Here is a 20,475-nt window from a genome sequence, read left to right on the forward strand (position 1 = left end):
GCCCAGTGAGACCAAGGAAAGAGGACAATTTCAGATGTGTGGTTCCAGAGTCTAGAACAGCTGGTTCTCAACCTGTGGGTCGTGACCACTGTGTGGGTTGCATATCAGATATCCCACACATCAGATACATTACGATTTGCATCAGTACCAAAATTGTAGTTTTGTAGTAGCAATAGGATACTCCTACGGTTGGGGGTCACCACGACATAAGGAACTATATCAAAGGGTGGCAGCACTAGGAAGGTTGAGAACGACTGATCTAGAGTCTCTAAGGCACAAAAGATGCTGGATGGCGGAAGGCCACACGTATGTAAGTTGCTACAACTACGGATCTGGGGATTACTAGAGCTAGCTGTAGCATAAACAGATGGGCTGCCTCAGGGAAGCACAATGGGGTAACACGATCAGGGCCAGAATTCTCTGGCAACGTGAGTCTCGTGCTCTAGTCTGTGTAGTTTGTTTGTTTATTTATTCTTTCCTACCAGCTTGATTCCAATTCCCACCTCCACCCACACAGCACAACTACTTTGTAGCCTAGGCCTCTTCTCACTCATGGATGTTGAGGATTTCGGCTCGGGTCCTCTTGCTCACACAGCAGGCACTCTCACCTATTTTGCCATAATAGAGATTTAAGGCTGGAAGCATGATTTATTCAGATCCACCCGTGTCACTAAAGGAACACAGACACTGGCAGTTCCTCAGCCTGAAACCTTTTACCCAGAAAGCATCCGCCAGTGACATGATGCACTCTCTCCGCACCACGGACTGTATTTTCTTTCTTTCTTTCTTTCCTTCTTTTTTTTTTTTTTTTTTTTTTAGTTTTTTATTACTTTATTGTGAACAAGTCAATGTTACATTTTAATAAAATCATTATGTCTTATGGACTTTTAAAAAATATATTTTATGAATTTATTCATATTACATCTCAATTGTTATCCCATCCCTTGTATTCTCCCATTCCTCCCTCCTTCCCATTTTTCACTTACTCCCCTCCCCTATGACTGTGACTGAGGAGGACCTCTTCCCCCTGTATATGCTCATAGGGCGTCGTATTAAGAGGATCCTAGTCAAGGGCATAATAAGCATCTGTAGTTCTACTTTCCCATCTCGCCATTTTGCTAGTGGCTTTGAAGTTCAGCTTTTCCCTTCTCTGTGCTGAACCAATTCATACTTAAAGTTTGAGGAGTGAGGGAAACAGTAGATGAATGAAACCCACAGACCTTTGTACATTCTGTAAGGCGCACAGTGGAGGAAGTCTGTGAGGTTCTTCTTCGCACTGAACAACCAAAAAATGTGCAGTTTTATTATGAACTATTAAGTATGAGCAAAGATAAAGAGACTAATATATAAGGGATTGTGAAATGCCATGCAGGGCCAATTGTGGGTCTAATGCATCCAATTTGAGTGACGGTTTTGTTGATTATTCATTTGTGTAACAGTCCTCCAAATGAAAGAGACTATGGAAGCCTACTAAGGGCAACCAAGGGAAAGCACTCTCCCTGAAGAACTCTCACCTTGACCTTTTGTATCAGGAGCTTAAAGGGCACGTGGGCCTCTAATGAGCTTGTATTCATTACAGCAAGTATCTTTCCTCATGGCAAACAGTTATTTTAAAATGGAAGCATGCAAGACTCTGAATGAAAGATCTCAAGATAAATTTTCTGTAAGTATGGGGTGTCCAGTATATTTAGAGAAATAGCAAGTGTGTGTGTGTGTGTGTGTGTGTGTGTGTGTGTGTGTGTGTGTGTGTGCATGTGTGTGCATGTGAAGGCTGAATGTTTGATGTTGGGATGCCTTCTCTTCCTTATTACTTGAGACAGGGGCACTAGTTCTGGCCAGCAAGTCCCTGGGGTCCACCTGATTTTGTCTCCACTGCTAGGGTTATAGGCACACGTCATCATGCCTGGCGTTTCTTTCTTTTTAAATGTTTGTGCTGGAGACCTAATTCAGGCCTTCCACATGTGAAGCTGGCACTTGAACACCGACCCATCTCCTCAGCCCTAGTTGTTAAATGGCCCTGGTCTGCCTTTATTGAAAGGAAGACAGAAAGAGACAAAGAAAGAAAAAGAGCATTTCTAATTGTCACTGCTTTTCCGTCACTGCTTTTTGTTTTGTTTTGCTTTTGTTTGTTTTTTTGAGACAGGGTTTCCTTGTGTAGCCTTGCCGTCCTAGACTCACTTTGTAGACCAGGCTGGCCTTGAACTCATAGCGATCCTCCTGCCTCTGCCTCCCAAATGCTGGTATTAAAGGCATGAGCCCCCACGCCCAGCTACCTGTCACTGATTTGTAAGTATACTGGGTTGCCCCGTTCCATGGCACTTTGCAACCCTGGCTCCCTTGCGGCTAACGTTTAGAGTAGTGTCTTGCCAAACTAGAAGTTCCGTTAAGACCAAGTTAGAATCAGAAAGGGACAACCATAATTAGTGAGCTTAAGAGTAGTAGGTCATTCCCTGCCCAGTCCTTTATAATGGCTTCTATAGCTCTATAGTTTGATATTGGCAATGTTACCTCAATGCATGCACGTCACACAGGACAAGAAGCTTCAGCTAACCCCAAGGTACACTCGCTTAACACACACACACACACACACACACACTCACACACACTCACACACACACACCAACTCACAAAATGTGCTTTTCAATTTGTGGGCACATGGGCATGGGTAACCGGATGCAGAAATCTCTCACTCCTGATTTGTCCTGGGGGAAGGCATTTATCATGTACGCCATCAGAAGGACAGATCACTTACCAACTTCATCTTGAATCTCCTCGGCCACAGCAGGGACATTGTAGAGCAGGGACAGAGACTGGTTCATGCGCTCGTAGATCACACGGAGGTGTGTCATAACCTGGTGGATGGTGACAGCAACAGGTAAACAAATCTCTGTCGAGGAAATAGTGACGAATCACCCACTTCCCACCAACAAAGCTGACGAGCATGGCTGGAACACTAAACGGAAGGGGCCTTTTCTTCTTTATATCTTCTTATTCTCTCACTTAACTTTAAACTTACTAGGAGCCTGCATGCTTGCAATAGCTGATTTCTTTTGGGTAGTTTGTTTGTTTGTTTGGAGACAGGGTTTGTCTGTGTAGCTCTGGATGTCCTGGACTCACTTTGTAGCTCAGGCTGGCCTCGAACTCACAGTGATTCTCCTGCCTCTGCCTCTCGAGTGCTGGGATTAAAGGCGTGCGCCACCACACCCAGCTGCCATAGTCTATTTCAAAGGCCACATCTGTCACCAAATCGGTAATACTGATGCTTCCCAAACACCCTGTTTGCTATATAAATATCTTTGCAAATTTTCTAATACTTAGGAATATTTCAATTTGATTAGATATTTTATACAGAATGTAGATGTTTTTAATTTTATTCCAGTAAAGGAAATCCAGTCTTAGATTTCTGGAGGTAGACTGGGGCTTTCTACCTCTGGGAATGAGAAATCCATTTCGGTGGCTTTATTCTGTATTTTCATTTATTTTTGTACATATGTGTGTATATGGACGTTTGCACATGTTTATTGGCCGAACATATGCAAACACGCATGTGTGTTCACGGAGGCTTGAGGCTTGAATTCATTGAGATTCTTCCTCAACTGCTCTGCCCTGTGTTCATTGAGGCAGGGTCTCTCAGTTGGACCAAGAGCTCACTAATATGGCTCTCCTAGCTAACCAGCTTATTCCAGAAATCCCGTCTAGGCTTTCTAAGTGCTAGAATGATTCATGGGCTGCCACAGCCACTGAGCCACTTCCTAGTCTTGGTGGCTAGCTTTAAAAGAATAATGACTAGCTTTCCAAGTTTTGGCTGCTGCAAATTTTTATATATTTTATATAAACATATATACTTATATATTTTTATATTCAGATTTTTATATTCCATATTATTGGGGAAACGTACAAAATGGCAAGGCACACATTACTAAAACACTCTCCCCTCTGAACAAGATTTATTTTATTTTTATTTATGGATATATGTATGTGTGTTTTTGTGTACCCAGATATATGTGCAGGAAGCAGTGGAAGCCAGAAAATGGTGTCAGATCCCCTGGACCTAGAGTTATGGGTGGTGGTGAAACGTGGGGGCTGTGGACTAAATTCAAGTCCTCAGCAAGAACAGTGAGCACTCTCAACAGCTGAGTCATCTCTCTGCTCCCCTCCTTCTTGAGACAGAATTTCCCTCATGTCACCCACTGGCCTTGAACCATTAATCCTTCTGCCTCCACATGTTAACTCTAGAGTACAATTGTATTCCACTAAGCCTGGTGAAGAATAGCTTTGAAAGAACTCTTCCTACACCGTACAACAGCCCCACCATAGGCGCTCTTAAGGCAGGTAAACATCTTCGTATCCATTGAAGAAGCAACAGCTGTGGACTATGCAAGCTGCGGGAGGCTCCCACACTCAGAGCTTACCTGGGATCGGATCTGAGCAGCTTTCTTGGGGTCCACCATGCGCACATGTTCAAAATGCTTTAGGGTATGCTGTCTGTCTTTCTGCTCCGCACGGACATACTTCTTCAGCATATTGAATACATGATGGGGCTGTGTGGGGGGGGGCGGGAAGCATAAGAAAAGTTTCAGATTTGTACAAACATTACTTCCTCCACTGGCATTCAGTCCAGGGGTTGAGTGATGTGTCCCCTGCAAGTGAGCATCTGGCTAATGCTCCCTCTTACAAAGCATTCTTCCTTCTTATAAAGCATATGGCACTTTCAGCGTTTGGGACTCTGTCCTAAATCAGCACTAAACAGAAACTTTCTGTTGGAGAAGGGGAATAAACACTGGGTTTCTCAGATTTCAGTAAGATATTTTCCCACTGAGATATTCACGGCCAGTCCACAGCATTACGTTGCCATGTATGTGCACAGCCCCAAGACCAGAATTAATGCTTCACAAATAATCCCTTCATTAGTGACACACAGTTAGTGCAATAACCAAAATAAGAAAATAATAAGCAATTTAATGACTACTCAACCACAGAGTGAGGAATACGTGATTCGTTCCCCAGAACAAAGGCCATCGTTACACTGAGGTTATTTTATGTTGAAATGTAATTAGGTTCTTTTTAAGCCATCAGATTCTAATACTCTCAATTAAATTTCTTCTTAAGTGCTTCTGTCTTGTATTTTTTTATTCTAATTGGTTCTACACTTCATTTTATTCCAGTTTTATGTGAAAACTTTTTTTGTCTGTTTTTGTTTTGTTTTGTTTTTGTTTTTTGAGACAGGGTCTCTCTGTGTAGCCCTGGCTGTCCTGGACTCACTTTGTAGACCAGGCTGGCCTCAAACTCACAGTGATCTGACTGCCACTGCCTCCCAAGTGCTGGGATTAAAGGTGTGTGCCACCTGGCTGAAATCTCCCCTCCCCCCCTTTTTTTGGTTTTTCAGAGACAGGGTTTAAAAACCTTTTTTTTTTCTTTGTCTCCAGCAATTCTACCTCTATTGGTATCCTGACCTATGATTTCAGATGATGATTCGCAAGGAAATAAATTCTTTATTCAGACAAAAGAAAACATCTCAGAGCTATAAAGTTCCTGTCAGAAATAGACTTGGAAATGTTTAGACAAGCACAGTTATTAAATAATGTGTCATGGATACCTTGAAAAATAAGTTGGATGGTATAGAATTTATTACCAGAAACCATGTGTGGTATGTAAGTATATATGTATGCATGTGTGTATATATGTTTGAATGTATGTGATATGTATATATGTGCATATGTGAGCGCATATATATGATAAATAGGAGAATGGATTACAATGCTTTCGTTACATTATATATTTGGTGTCTCTTTATTTCTGTTAACTTCGAGGCATTCTCCTGGCAATTCTGGGTGGGATTTGGTGCCTTTCTCTCTGTGACCATAAGGTACTACATAAAACTCAGTTGCTATTCTTGGTGCACTCCATTATTTATGCTAGATGCCCCTCCAGTCTGAGAGCCACGGGCCTAGATCAGGTCTCACTGTTTCTTTGTATCAGCAGCTCCCATCCATGTGCCTGACCCAGAATTGGTGCTCTGGCCTCACAGCATGCCTGCTAGGAGCCATGCTCCTGTGTTTGAGAGCACAAACCAAACCACACGCACAAGCAAAACAAACCGCTCTCATCCCCTTAGCTTATGTATTCTACAAGAAATCTGTAGCTCCAGGACAGACTGACACCCTAGCTTTAAACACAGGTCTGAGTATCGCATCATCACAAGTCCCATTTGTACAGTGGCATGCAGCTGAATTTATAGCACAGAGGATGTGCTTTCGTATTTTAGATCTACTGGCATAACTGATAAGCTAAACCTATAAAGCACACATTCAAAAGGAGAGAGGCTTAAGTGAGAAATTAAAGGCTGCCTGCTGCTGACTCTGGGAGCTGTTTTATCTGCAGGGCTGTACATCCAGGGCACTATATAACCTGATGCTGGCTTCTTGTTAAGTTATGTACACTTTCAAGGTTGAAGACAGAAGGGTCACACTACCTGCATGTTTCCCATAATGCATCTGTCTGATGACTCTTAATGCACTTTAAGTTGTCTATTCCATTTCTGTCTTTAGGACGATATTATTTTGAAGAGAATGCACTTTCCTTTTCTTTTATGAGTTCGAATAGGAAAAAAAAAAACCCACTTCAATTTCTAATGTAAGACTTGCTTTCATCACGGTTTTTTATTCACCTGGCCCCAGGGGCTAGCCACCTAAAATGATTCTTTAAGGCACTTGATCTTGAAAAGAACTGTCACCAAAAGGAAACTGTACCAGATGCTCCAGACTGGCCTTGGTCTTCTGCATTAAGCTAAAGTATCTTGGAGAGAATAGAAGAAGGCCATTTCTTATAGCCAATACCTGCACACTCCCGTCTTCTGCTCTCAGCATAGTTGGCATATATCCCCTTTTATTAATGCTGACATTCATTTAAAAAGTAAATGATAAAAGTTCAACTTCTACATCTTTGCAGGGAGAGGGAGTACAGAGGGAGAGAAGAGGAGGGAGAATGTGAGGGCTAAAAGGTTTTGTTAGTTGACTGTTTGGATGTTAATGCTTGGCCTGTCTGAGGACTCAGGAGACTTGTGTCTTTGTGTGGTTCTCACGTCCAACTCTTCTTCCTTCCCCTAATCATTAATGCCTCAACATTTATTAATTTTGAAGACACTGTTTGACACACTTAAGTAGCAGCACATTCTAATCGACTGAGCTACCTACTCGGCTAGGTGACATGCTTTGTATGTATGCGGTTTCCCATCAAGTCTGCATCCTAGACTAGGGCATGGGAAGAGTTCTCTCTCTCTCTCTCTCTCTCTCTCTCTCTCTCTCTCTCTCACTCTCTCACACACACACACACACACACACACACACACACACACACACACACACACACGGCATGAGAAAGCATCAATTGGGCCGAAGTGATGTAGGGTTCACATCGGTCCATGTGGCATGGTCACTCCACTCAGTGTTCAGAAAAGAGCTGTCTCCCTCCATAGCTCTGTATTCTAGCCAGTGTGTAAGCAGGCCCTAGAAACTAATATGCTAGATTTCTATCAAGCCACAGACAGGTTTGACAAAGCGGTAACGGGATGGTTGAAGACTGTGTTCTGGGAGTTCTCTTCTGAATTTCTGGCTTGTTACACTCAGGAACAGATCCTACATAGACTGAGTTTGGTACTACACATACATGCCTATGATGAAGGCTACTTTATGAAATTACTCAGTAAATCCCAACACTACCTATTAAAACAATAACAATGTAGTGAAATAAAAGCTATTTAAAACTTATGGCTTATACCTGAAATGTTCCACTTAACACTTCCAGAAAAAGATTGAAGCCATGGCTAGGGTTATGCCTGTGTGCTGAGAAGATTTGGATTTAGATTACTGAATCTCATTTATGGTCCTAGGCTCTTGGCAGAAGGCTATACTATGCTAAAGGTCTGAGGCAGGAGGGAGAACTGTCCTCCATCAATCTCATTAGAAGATTACTGGAAAGTGATTCACGGTATTAGTTACAAGTTAGGCTTTTGTGATGTGCATGGTTGTTCCGTCTGAATTCATCCTTATCTTCTATTAAGTCTGACAATTAAAGAGTGAATGTGTTCACAAGTTTCCACATGCTTATCTGACTTAACACTGCTATTTCTTTGTGTGAGTTGGAAAGATATTCCTTACTTCCTCTGAAAATCCCCAAAGCCTGATAGGAATGGCTGCATATTAAGCAGCAAGGATCCCCCAGCAGCGAGGACCCCAGGGCCCTGTCCCTGAATATACGATGAGCGCTGGGGGCCCAGTATGAGCTCTGACCTCATCATCATGTGAGCCCAGAGACTTCCATGAGCAAAGCCCGGGGACGTGTGATAATCCTAAAGACCTTAGGTTGCCCCTAACTGCAGGGTTCTGCTTGGTTGCTCTGACTTTGCAATTGCATGAATCACATTTAGAAATTTAAAAAAGGTCCTGTGTTGGAGAGCAGGCCAACAAACCACCTAAAATGTGTATTATCCAGGCCTCATAGATGACAGTGTGTTTAGATAAAGGGGGAAAAAAAAAAAAAAAAAAAAAGCAAGCAAGTTTTCGCTACATTATTCTATTTTCGTACCTGTGGAAAGACAGCTCTGCCTTGGCATATGATTCATGCGCATTTCCTTCAAAAACTGAAAGGATATGGATGACCTTTTTTACAGCCTCCAGTGACAATTCTCCAAGGCGGGTGTGTTAGTCATTCCTGGAGCTATATAATTTATCTTAGAATAACAAGCAACCATTGTTGTCTAGGAACTTTCCTTGATCATGTCAGGACAAAGATGAATTTGGTAATTTTAATTAAAAAGTAGAAACATCCATGCAGGAACAATAGGAAAAAAAAAAAAAAAAGAAAAAGAAAAGAAAAGAAAAAGAAAAGAAAAAAAGGTCTGGTGTCTCGACTGTCTGTATACAGAGCAGAGAAGTAAATTCTCATTGGTAAATGGTAACCTGACCACATTACTCATATTCAAAGTGGAATTTTTCACAGAACAAGCAAAAATTCAGTGCTTCATTATAAATATGGCAATAATTTACTATTTTTCTTGTTTCTACTTGTAATTTTTCTCTAGTAACATATATGTATACATGTGTGTATTTTTGCACATATATTTTTTATTCTTTTTGTTTGTTTGTTTGTTTTCAATACTAAGTTTCTCTGTGTAGCCATAACTGGCCTTGAACTCACAGAGATCCATCTGCCTCTGCCTCCCTGAGTGCTGGGATCACAAGTGTGTACCACTGCACCTGGCTGTGCAGATATATTTTTACTTCAGGTTAGACAGTCTTACTATATATTAACCCTGCAATTTGGTTACACTGGCAATAGATGGAGTAAAGAAAACAGCTCTGCCCCATGGGGACCAATTACCCCTAGTGCTTTCCATCATCATCACTGTTGTCTGTCTGTGGGAGTCTGTACCCCATAACTGCATTGTTTCCGCAGCAGATGTGGCCCTTTGAATGTGCGCTTCCTTTTCCTTGGAATCACACTGCTTTTTAAAACATCATTTAAAAATTAATTTCTGAGAAGATGAGGGATAAGCAGTATGGAAATGCATTAGATGACATCTACAGAGAGAACAAAGAAGACGAGACTTCACTGCAAGCAGGACCCGTGCTTTGTGAAGCAGGAACACGGGTACGGCGCGTTCTCATAGCTCTTGGCACAACATGGCTGCTAACGAGTGACTGCTAACTAAATCATCAATTGGCTGTTAATTAAACTGATGAGTGACTCAGAGCTAAGAATAACTTCCGAAGTGTTTCCACTGTGTAGACTATTCTTTGTACCTCTTTCATGAAAGTGGGTATCTTTCAGACGAGGAAACCAGTCTCCCAACTTTCCTGGACCACACCGAAAATTCTAACCCCGCTCTATGTATTTATGCCGCATTCCCGGTTCTTTAAGAAGGTCTTTTAAGTGGGCAAATAAAAATAAGCCAACAAAACAGATCAAAACCAACAAGGGAAGACAGTACATTGCAATCTCTTTTGTCTTTAAGTCTAGATGTTGAGTACAATTTTTAAAGTCTGATTAAAATATGTATCTATAATCTTCTTCTTTAGAAAACCATTACGCTAGGTCAAAGACAAACTTCACTATGGCAGTAGAAAGTGGCGATAGATTTGTTCTTGTGGCTTCCTCCATTTGGTGAGTTTTAGCTCAGATAATAAAGATGCATACTCAAGCTTTCTGGCATAGTTTACACTGCTAGCAGAAGTATTGCACATGGCCAAGGGGTCACTTTCCAGGAAGTTATTGCCCATTGGTTCCTCTTTAAGAAGGAGGCTCTCCTAACCGGGACAGCCACCAAAGCCTCCATGTGTTCCACACAAACTCTCAGTCCCCCAGGAAGGAAGATATCTTTGTATTCCATAGTCTTGTCTCAACCTTCAGTGGGTCCTTCTAGTTTTGAATTATGGCCAACCAAAGCTAAAAAAAAAAAAAAGTGTTAACTGCAAGGAACTGAAAAATTAACCCCACTATGCAGACTGGGAAGGAAGGATTCCTTTATTAGGTAACTTGTTCTTAGTTACAGATTAAATGGCCATCTTGGGGATTAAACACAGGTATTTATGTAACCCCAGAAACTGTAGAAAACAGGCTCTTTGCAGTCCCCTCACACAAACCAGGGACCTTTGTCAAATACCTTTGGTTTAGACTGAAATTTAGCACTTCTATGACTCATGCCTTCAGCTAGATGTTAGCTAGACAGGCGCTACAGAGGAAACCTCTTCCAAGCCCGTAGCACAGAAAGGCCAGGTCTGATCTGGACTTCTGCATCTTCAAGCCTTCCACTGTCAAACCAAACAGAGGAGAGCTCTCGGAGAAAACAGGCTTAGCCACACCTCCCGGAAGGCGGAGCCCAGAGAGAGGATGCACTAATAAACAAAAGATGTTTGAAAGCCACACAGACCCGGGAAAGCTTTGCCAAGTGGTCTGATCACGCAGCAAGTGCCAACTGTGACACATTCTTGACTTTTTCCAGGGTGATTTACAACAAGCTGTTTTAATTTTGCACATTTGCACTTGAGATCTTGCGTTCTTTCTTGTACCATCCTAATGAACCAATGATTCAAAGTTGAATGTATTTATGCTACTTTAATTGTATTCCTTCTTTTTCCAACACCTACGCTATGCTTTAAAACAACTGGGAATTTATTTTTTAAGCAAAAAATAAATAAATAATAAAATAAAATGAAATAAAAACACATATAACAAAACTAAAGTGAGACTTCTTACAATCTAGTTATGTTTGAGGAGTCTGACCTTCAGTAAATAAATAAATGTGTGTGTGCATGCATGCATGCCCATGTGTGCACACATTCTCAGGAGTTCTTACCAACTAACTTTTTTTCTATGACAGATGGCGGTAACAAATCCACAGGTGAATAATCACTTCTCCATTCAATTGTGTGCTATACATTTTTATTAAATACCTAAACATTTGTAACTTCGTAGCAAGCTTTTCATTTTAAAAGATGAAAGAAACGCAGATATTAGCATAGAAACAGGCCATAGGGCAAGCACCACAACACCACAGCTATGGACAACTGCCCGTGAATACCTTCTGTATGGAAGAAGTGACAGTGTGGTGCCACACTGGAGGGAACATGGGAATGAATACATTTTCAGAGACACATAGAAGCTTCCAAGCTTTCCAGCCTATTTCATTTTCTGCTTAGATTAATTAAAAACAGGACACATATGCACTTATGGTCATGTATGTCCCACTGGTCTTGAGGAAGATCTGTCTAAAAGCTTGGAAAACATTCAGAATAAAATTAGACTATTTTAAAAATAGAATAAAACAAAACAAAACAAAACCCCCTACCCTTCTATGTTTACCATTGTATTCAAATAGTCAACGGTATATTTAAATCATACATCTAAAACCTTTACGTTGTTCTGACTCTGTGGTTGTTATAAGCAACATCTGAAAACAAAAGTTTAATGGAAACTCTTGATTTATATCTTTTAAAGCAATCAAGAAGAGATTTAGAATTTTCCAATTTTTCAAAACATAGAGCTAAGTGCAGTGGCCGAGCCAAATTTAAATTTTTAAATAACACTCAAAGTTGGTAACTTCAAACATAGGAGGTGCTGCCTCAAGATTTAGGTGTGTGTACTTACTCTTTTTTTTAATTATTATTATTAAAAAGGAGAGGTTTGTGTATTTCAGAGTTAAGAAATTTAATAGATATTCTCAGGTCAATCAATAGCAATCTGATTTTGGGGGGGGGTAGTGAAACAAATTCACTTTAAAATACTGCTATCAAAACCACCGCCTGATCAAAAGGCCCACAGCACACATTACTGTGAGCTATCTAAAATGATGCCTGCAGCTCTGGCAGACACCCTGCCTGCCGTTGCCGGTCCTGTGATGCCCAGACTCCACGGAAAGATTTTGAAAAGACTCCATTCAGCTCTCATCTTATTTTTAGCTTTAACTTCCCTGGACAAAGATCTTACTACAGAGACTGAACTTTTGGCTGGATCATTTCACAATGTGCCTCCTGTTAAAGCTCTATCTCAAAGCCCCCCAAATGTCTCTCTCCTGGCGAATGACCCCCGCAACTCCCCTCTCCCAACGCATGTTCTCTAGGGAAGGAGGAACCAAGGACACTGTCATCTGCAGGGTGACACCAATCAGAATTTTTCTAAGTACTGCCTGGGAAAGACAGAGATTGCTCACAGAAAATGAAATGCTAATATGGACATTGTACTTTCAAAAGCTCTTTGTTCAGGGAGGAAGTATGGTCCAGAGGAAAGACACTGCGGTGGGTGACTGACTCACAGCTTTCCCTGTTCACTACTAGTGGTGACACCCTGAACCATCCACCCCATCCCGAGATCAAGTGATGTCATCAGTACAAAGGAGTCAGTGCCATCTTACTACCTGGAGGAATGCCAGGAACTCCATAACACAGAAAGAAAAATAGGAGTGATGAGGAAAAAAAACAGAGCAAGGGGGTGGATTTTTGGTTTAGTTACATAATGTAACAAATTTTTACTTCTGGCTAAGATCTATCAAGAGGCCCATGATTTTACCCTCCTGTCAGAGAAAAGGAATAGATGGACTAAGTAAGAGAAACAGTCTCTGCAAGGTAAGGCGCATGGACCACTGAGAAAGAGGAGACACACAAGGTGAGGCCCAACAATTGTCAGCACCCACAGCCCCTGAGTTTCCTAGACTGTACAAGGCAGGCAATGCAGGCAGTGCACTCCAAGAAGGGAGGAGTCACAAGAGAACCAGTGGGCTAGGCTTTACAGGACCAAGTGCTCTGCAAGCGATCTTCAGAAGGTGAACCTCCTCACTGCATCAGTGTATGTTGGTGTAAGAATCTGAGGCCAGGAGTAAAAAAGTACCCCAGAGGACTAGATAGCAGTGCCTGGAGACAGGACACAGAGACAGGAATTACTTGTGTACAGCAGTTCAGTTTGAAACTCAGTATTCACGGTAGAGTACTCAGAAGCATCCAATGGAAATGAGACTAGCAAGCTACATGTAGAAAACTGATCCCCTCCACCCAACAAATCTAAGAATAAAATACAAAAGGGTCAAAGTGCTTCTAGGTAAACACAGAAGCACACAGCACCCAACAATATAAAATTTACAGTCTATGATAGGCAATGAAAAATGACTAGACATAAAGACCTGTGGGAAAACATCAGACATAATCTTAAGTCCATGATGAAGAGATGGCCAGAAGAGACTAAGGATTGAATGAATCCATCATTTTACGTTGTTAGAGTAGTGACTGTGAAAAAGAGAAAAATCTTCAGCACAGCCAGATCACAGAAGAGACTATTTGTAAAGATGAAAAGCACTCTCTGTTAGAAATCAAGAACACCATCATTAAAGTAGTAAGAGAAAATCACTTGGCCCAAGAATTCTATACCCAACCAAAAATACCTTTCAAAACAAATAGTAGAATTAAGGTATTTTCAAGCATAAACAAACCACTAGCTTACACACATTCTAACCAAAATAATTCAAACTTCATCCTACATGCACTTGAAAACATAAAGGAAGTCTTTTGACCAGAAGAAAATGGGTATATATGAAAAGAGAATAAGACTGTGAGAAAGCATGACTACATTAGCCAAAGATGCTAGAGTTCCTTAATATATATATATATATTAAAAAATGATAGCTTAAAGAAAAATATCAATTCAGCATGGAAAATTATATAAAGGCAATAGCCAAATGACTTAAGAGGGAAGACCAACAGTGGTCTGTGACCCCGTGTCTTTAAGACACAACATATGTAAATCACATCTATAAATAAAGTGCTTATGACATTTCTCCTATCTTCTCTCGGGTGGCCTCCAGGTCCCAGTGTCTGAGTATCATCATCAGTGCTGCGACCTGAAGCGAGATCTCAATGGGACCTACCCTTGGAGGCACGGCCTGCAGCGCGGTGATGTAATTCTCCAGGGCCAGGCGCCGGCGGTCATTAAGCATAGCTTCAACTCTGGCCATGTGTGTCTCTACAAGCTGCTGCCTCTCATTGGCTGCTTCCTGTTCGAGAGATTCCACTTTCTCCTGGAAATGCTGATGTGAAAAACACACACAACATATTTGTTTCTTAGTGTAATCATTGATACGAAGGGAGCACCTCTGTTTATATAAGGTAAATTTGTAGACAGATTTTAGTCCTAAATCCTTAATCTCATTTAAATTTTCCAGGGACTGGAGGAACTGACAATTCCAGCCACTTAAAAGATGTATCATTAACCGAAAGGGGGCTGCAAGCACCAGTATAAATTTGGGGTGATTAATTATAATTTGTAATAGTTGGGAGCAAATGTAAGGAGGTAACTTATTACTGAGACATGGGGTGAGAATGATTCAAGTTCATGCAAATGTAAGCAGCCTGGAGGTCCTTGATGAGTGAGTGTGGGTGTGTCCTGTCTGATGTGAAGATGGGGGTTGGGTGGTACCTGGATAACGGCCTTCTTGTCAGCTTTGGGCAAGTTCTTAGCTTGCCGTTCTGCCTCTTCCCATTCTCTCATGACCTACAAAGATGACAAAAAGACTTTATTTAAATACAGATTTAGCTGGATGGATTATATTACGGTGCTTTCTATAAAAAAACACACACACACACCACATGGCCATCCCTATGTGAGTAATACTTGTTCTACAAGAACATAAATAATTTACGCTGGCAGCATGGTGAATACAAATGTCCTCTTGAAACGGGTTGGTTCATCTTTTCATTTTCCTTGGGAAATACTGGGAAGTCATTTTACTCATGGGAGTAACCACTGATTATTCATAAAAGTCGCATGCTGTCTGCACAAGGTCCCCCATCAATAAACTAAACACACTGGTTTTTAACCTTTTACGACTTCAAGCCAAAATGCTGTATTTTAGTTGTGTATATGTGCAGACCAGGAATGCAAAAACCACAGACGAAGAAATGGTGCCGAGGAGAGGGAAGACTTGTCTGAAATCCTAAGGCCCACCCCTTGCATAAATCAAGAGTAAGCTCTTGCCCAGTAACTAAATGTCTTAATGGAATGTGAAAACCAATTCCCTGCATTACATATTCATGACTCTTGTTGAGTCATGCATAGCAATGATTACTCTAAATCCCTCCAGAACCAACCTTCTGAATGTGGCAAAAACAGTAGCTGGGTAACCAGGCCAGTCTGATGTGTCATGGCAGTTTCCTGTTCTCTACCTTGATGTCCACCTGGTTGTCCCCGAAGGACTGTCGCTCACCCCTCAGGATACACTGCCTGCCTCCAGCTGTGTGGCGCTGAATGAACATGCATGTTAACTTCTCATGGCCTGTGGCTGCCCCTCTCTTTTCTAGGCTACCGTCTGTGAAGTGAGTCTAAGTGTGGAGTGAGCTTAATGAAGGAAAATAAAGTAAAAGTAAGCAAAACACCAGTCGCTTACAAGGTAGGTACTTGTGGACTTCTTACATATTCTTCAAAATTACAAAAAAAGCAAGGCCTACAAAGTCACAGCCAATTAGCATGGCAGGTGTGTGTTTTAAAAAAAAATTTTTTTTGACCCAGGCGTGGTGGCGCATGCCTTTAATCCCAGCACTCAGGAGGCAGAGGCAGGTGGATCGCTGCCAGTTCGAGGCCAGCCTGGTCTACAAAGCGAGTCCAGGACAGCCAAGGCTACACAGAGAAACCCTGTCTCAAACAAAACAAAAGCAAAAAAAAAAATTTTTTTTTTGAAAATGAGATACAAGGAAAAAGTACAAACAAACTGTCCTGGGTACTTGGCTGTTTCTATTAGTTGATAAAGGGCAGTGGTAGACAAAGCAGATATTGAAGACACTCTTTGCTTTATAGACAAGATAAGCCTGGGAAGAAAAATGTTTCAATTTCCTGTATAGAGAGAATGTTCTTGGGGTGGTGGTGTTCTAACTAGAATTGCCCAGGCAAGAAGTCTCAAAATTAGTTTGAGATAGAAACCAAATGTCTTAATGGGGTGTGAAATCTGGTTCCCTGCATTATATATGCCTTGTTATCATCTCTCCTTGGACACTCAGAATCTGACTGCCCTCTTGAGCTGCAGATCCATGAAATAATTAAGGTTGACCTAGCTAATGCTTTGGAACTAGGTATTACTATATAAATGAACTCAAACATTGATTTTTTTTCTAAGAATAATTTAACAATGTCTTTTACTCTCATAAATCCATGACCTATGCATCACTGTAGGAATACACACAGGCACACTGTAGGCAGAAGACTCCCCCTTAACCAGTGGCATTCACTGGGGTACACAGACAATAGATAATGCTGGATTAAGGGCTCTGCAAAGCTTGTCTGATTTAATTGATTCCTCACAACAGGCCCTCTGATTATTAACGGCCACCCTCACTCTCTAGACAAGTTTAAGAAAGCTATGAAAATAGCAGGTGGGCAAGGAATGATGATAAACCAAACAGCTGACTGGCTCAGTGTCCATTACAGAGTGAGACCTCCATCTTCCAGGTGAGTTAAGTGTCAGTACCAGTAGCTGTCCCTAGTATGCCCCTGAATATATTTAAAAAACAAAACAGCATCAGGAGAATTTCCATTTTTTTGAAGGACTTCCTTCTACAGGCGAACTAAAGCAACTAAATATGTACATGAATGTGATGACTAATCTTGCTCATCAACTCCGAGAGGTTTAGGATCACCATGGAAACAAATCTCTGGAAACGACACTATGCTGTGGCTGTGGATTCTAGACTGAAGGAAAAGGGGTAAGTGAGCATGCGCTGTACTTCCTTGCTGCAGATGCAAGGCCCTCTGCCTCATGCCCCTGTTGCCCACCATGATCATCACGTCACTGTGGACTGCAGCCTGGAACTCGTGGGCTGAAACAAATCCTTCCTTTCTTAAGTAACTAACATTACAGTAATGAAAGCGCTTTTAGGGCTTTCTGTGTGCCTATTGTATCTGCCGCAGGTTAGTCACATCGCAACCAAGACCTTCAGATTGCTAGGTTGCGGTCCTCATTAAAATCAATAAAAATACCATCTTCCCTAACCTTCTGTATTTATAACAGAAATAGATGAAGTCGACTATATTTTGTATGCTAGCCCAGAAAAATCAACTGAATGAAACCTACAATGAAAATCAAGTTAGAAAGCGCCAAATTTGAAACTTGAAGTCCTCTGGGCTGCACTGTTTATCCCTGTACAACGGTTTCTTTCTGCATGCAGAGAGATATCAATTCCATCAGGGTTTACGGCTCTTCAGAGTCCGGGTTATGTCATGCAGAGAAAATGACTATTACTAAGCAGAGATTTAAGAGGCAGACAAGTTCAAAGTCAAAAAGTCCCCCAAATCCAGCAGCATAGATTATAAAGATAAATGCCAGCTCAGGAGCCTTCAAATGTGTAATGCTGGAACCTACCAGACAGCATTCTCTGCTTTAGGGACATGATAGCTGAAGTAACCTCAGATCTGGAATGAGAAGACTGAGAAAATCGCCCAAAAATATATGAACTAAGTCCTGGATTAAGTAGCTATGCTCACTAGGATTCGCAGAAGCTAACAGAATACTTGAAACTTGTTTTCTTACTTACATAAAAACACCTCAGATATAGGGGAAAAATTCCATGGGTCTTAAAAAAATATTTAAAAAAAAGGACTCAGTGGGTTTACAAATGACACACAAGGTTGATATACCTTATATAATTTAATGTGGACTAAAAGGCAGTAGAGTGTAGTATAAACACAGGCTATAGATATAAAAATCGCTAATAAATAACTTATTATACAAAGCCTTAGAATCAAATACAGGGTAAGAGCGACTGCTTGCCCCAATTCAAAATTTATGGGAGGCAGAGGAATTTGTGAGACCTGTGGATGAGAAGACCAGGAAGACAGTTCTGAAACAAAGCAAGGTCAAGAACAAAGTGAGCTGCAGTTGGAGGGGAGCAGCTTCTGGCTGCAGACAAGTCAGGCCAGCAGGTGACTGGGGCAGCTGCAAGGCTGGGGTCAGGGTGCCGAGGCAGGCACTGGAAATACTGCGCAAGCTCTAGGCATTTAATAAACTTCCGGTGGACTTCTGGGCAACTCACGCAGCACCATTATTTATTTATTTTTTTTAAAGGGTCACGAGGAAGCCTCTGGAAGCTTCAGAAAATCAGATCAATTCTGAGTTTAAATTATAGTAAATCTCACCGAGTCGTCCCCACACCTCCTTAAAAGACCTTTCGAGTAAGAAATGTGAAAGATTCTAGTTTTCAGAGCGATTGAATTTAGTTGACCGCTGCATCTGGCTGGCTTTCTAGCTCAAGACTCTTTCAGGTTTTTCTCATGGGCAAGCGTTAGAATGTGAACTATAGCTCATGGCCCGGATTATCGCGTTCTAGTGTGGTTGTAGAGCCCTCCTTCCTTAATGTTACAACTGCAGAATAGGGCCAAGTATTAGAGCTAGTCGTCATTAAGCAAATAGCAACCATGCGCTGCTTTTTAGACCCATCATTCGCGCTCTTTAAGGGCTTTCTTGTTATTCAGTACAATGAAGCCAACAGCTCAGGAGATGAGTTCAGTGGAGAAGACAGTAAGTGGGTCATGACACCCAGGTACACAGGGACACACACATCAGACAGAAGACCGATGGGAGGATGGAGCAATGCATTAGAGGGCATTTAAGGGAAAGGAGAGGGAAGGTGAGGTAAGTGAGCTAAGAGATGACTAGTTGGATCAGCTGGGTGGTTCCAGGGCATGAGGTATGGTGCCCAGTGCGGGGTTAGCAGAGCAAGTAGACAGAAGGAGTGAGCTGACATTAGGCTGACTGGCCCGTGAGCCCCAGGAGACCTGACTGGCTCTGCCTCCACTGCACTGGGTTCCAAGCACATGCCACCAGATCTGGCTTTTGAAATATGTGTTCCAGGAATCAAACACAAATCCTCGTGCTCAGCAGGTAATAGTAAATAGTTTACCAATCGAGCTACAATTTTCCATTCTTTACATAAATCTTACCATGCACATTAGAGCATGTAGCCTATTATAGGATACACAAAGATGTTTACTACAATGCACATCCGCCATCTCCCCAGAGTACTTTTCTTTAGCAGAGAGACACAATTTGATCTGCACTTCTAAATCCTACTTGACATCATTGCATGTAGGGGTGGAGGTGGGGGCATCCTACAATCTGTATCCCCCCAGCAAACATTTAGGTTAAACTTTGTATCTAAAGTTCCAGCTGAGACAGACGGCCAGATTTTCCTATATAACAAAGCAACAGAAGGGAGAACCCGCTGTACCTGGGACATTCTCTCCCGGTGCTTAGCTTCCAGCCTTTCTTTGGCTTTCTGGAAATGGGCATGCTCATTCTCATCGCCAGGTGTCTCCAGGTACTTGTCGACGGCATCAGGAGTGCTGGCTGCCGTTGTAGGAACTAGGAAGGAGAAGGGAAGAAGGCAGATTGAGAAGAGAAACAGAATGCCTAATCTTTGTAAGAAAACCGAGTCATTTCTCAGGACAGAGAGTTCCACAAGGGAGCACCCAGAAGACGCCAACGCTGCTTAAAGAAGCACCCAGAGACATGTCACCATGGCCAGAGCATGTTTCACCTCTTCAAGGTGTTGACAAAAAGCACATTTTTCAAACTACAGCATTAAAAATGTCTTGCCCAGACAGGCTTTCCTAGAACAACCATTTCTTAATACAGCCATGTTTTATCAAATCTTCATGCTTTGCTTGGTTATTTGTACTCTTGAAGGTCAATATGGTATCATCAGCACCACACATTATAATACCCACAGAAACCAATGAAGCCTGAAAATAAGGCTGGTGCAAAACTAAGGTGTCTCGGCAACATGGAAATTCTACACATTGTGCTTTAGACAGCTTAATTACAAAGCCATCCTTCATGTGAGAGTTTGAAGCACCATGGAAAGAAATGCAAACATCCATAAGTGCAGCTTAGAAACCACAAAAGGACATTCAGCCTTCACGTATTTGGCAACAACCTAGAATTCTTTC

The 20,475-nt window shown here is 41.7% G+C and overlaps 1 protein-coding gene across 1 annotated transcript in view; it reads right to left on the reverse strand.

Annotated features, from left to right (window-relative positions):
* App (amyloid beta precursor protein) overlaps window positions 1–20,475 on the reverse strand; it is a 220,432-nt gene that overhangs the window by 48,093 nt on the left and 151,864 nt on the right. The window contains exons 9-13 of the mRNA XM_051150165.1: window positions 19,755–19,888; window positions 14,959–15,033; window positions 14,411–14,569; window positions 4,413–4,541; window positions 2,753–2,852 (exon numbers count right to left, since the gene is read on the reverse strand). Coding sequence (XP_051006122.1) covers window positions 2,753–2,852; window positions 4,413–4,541; window positions 14,411–14,569; window positions 14,959–15,033; window positions 19,755–19,888 — 597 coding nt within the window. The remainder of the gene's footprint in view (window positions 1–2,752; window positions 2,853–4,412; window positions 4,542–14,410; window positions 14,570–14,958; window positions 15,034–19,754; window positions 19,889–20,475) is intronic.

The sequence above is a fragment of the Acomys russatus genome, chromosome 8 (genome assembly GCF_903995435.1).
Source record: "Acomys russatus chromosome 8, mAcoRus1.1, whole genome shotgun sequence".
Lineage (NCBI taxonomy): Eukaryota > Metazoa > Chordata > Mammalia > Rodentia > Muridae > Acomys > Acomys russatus.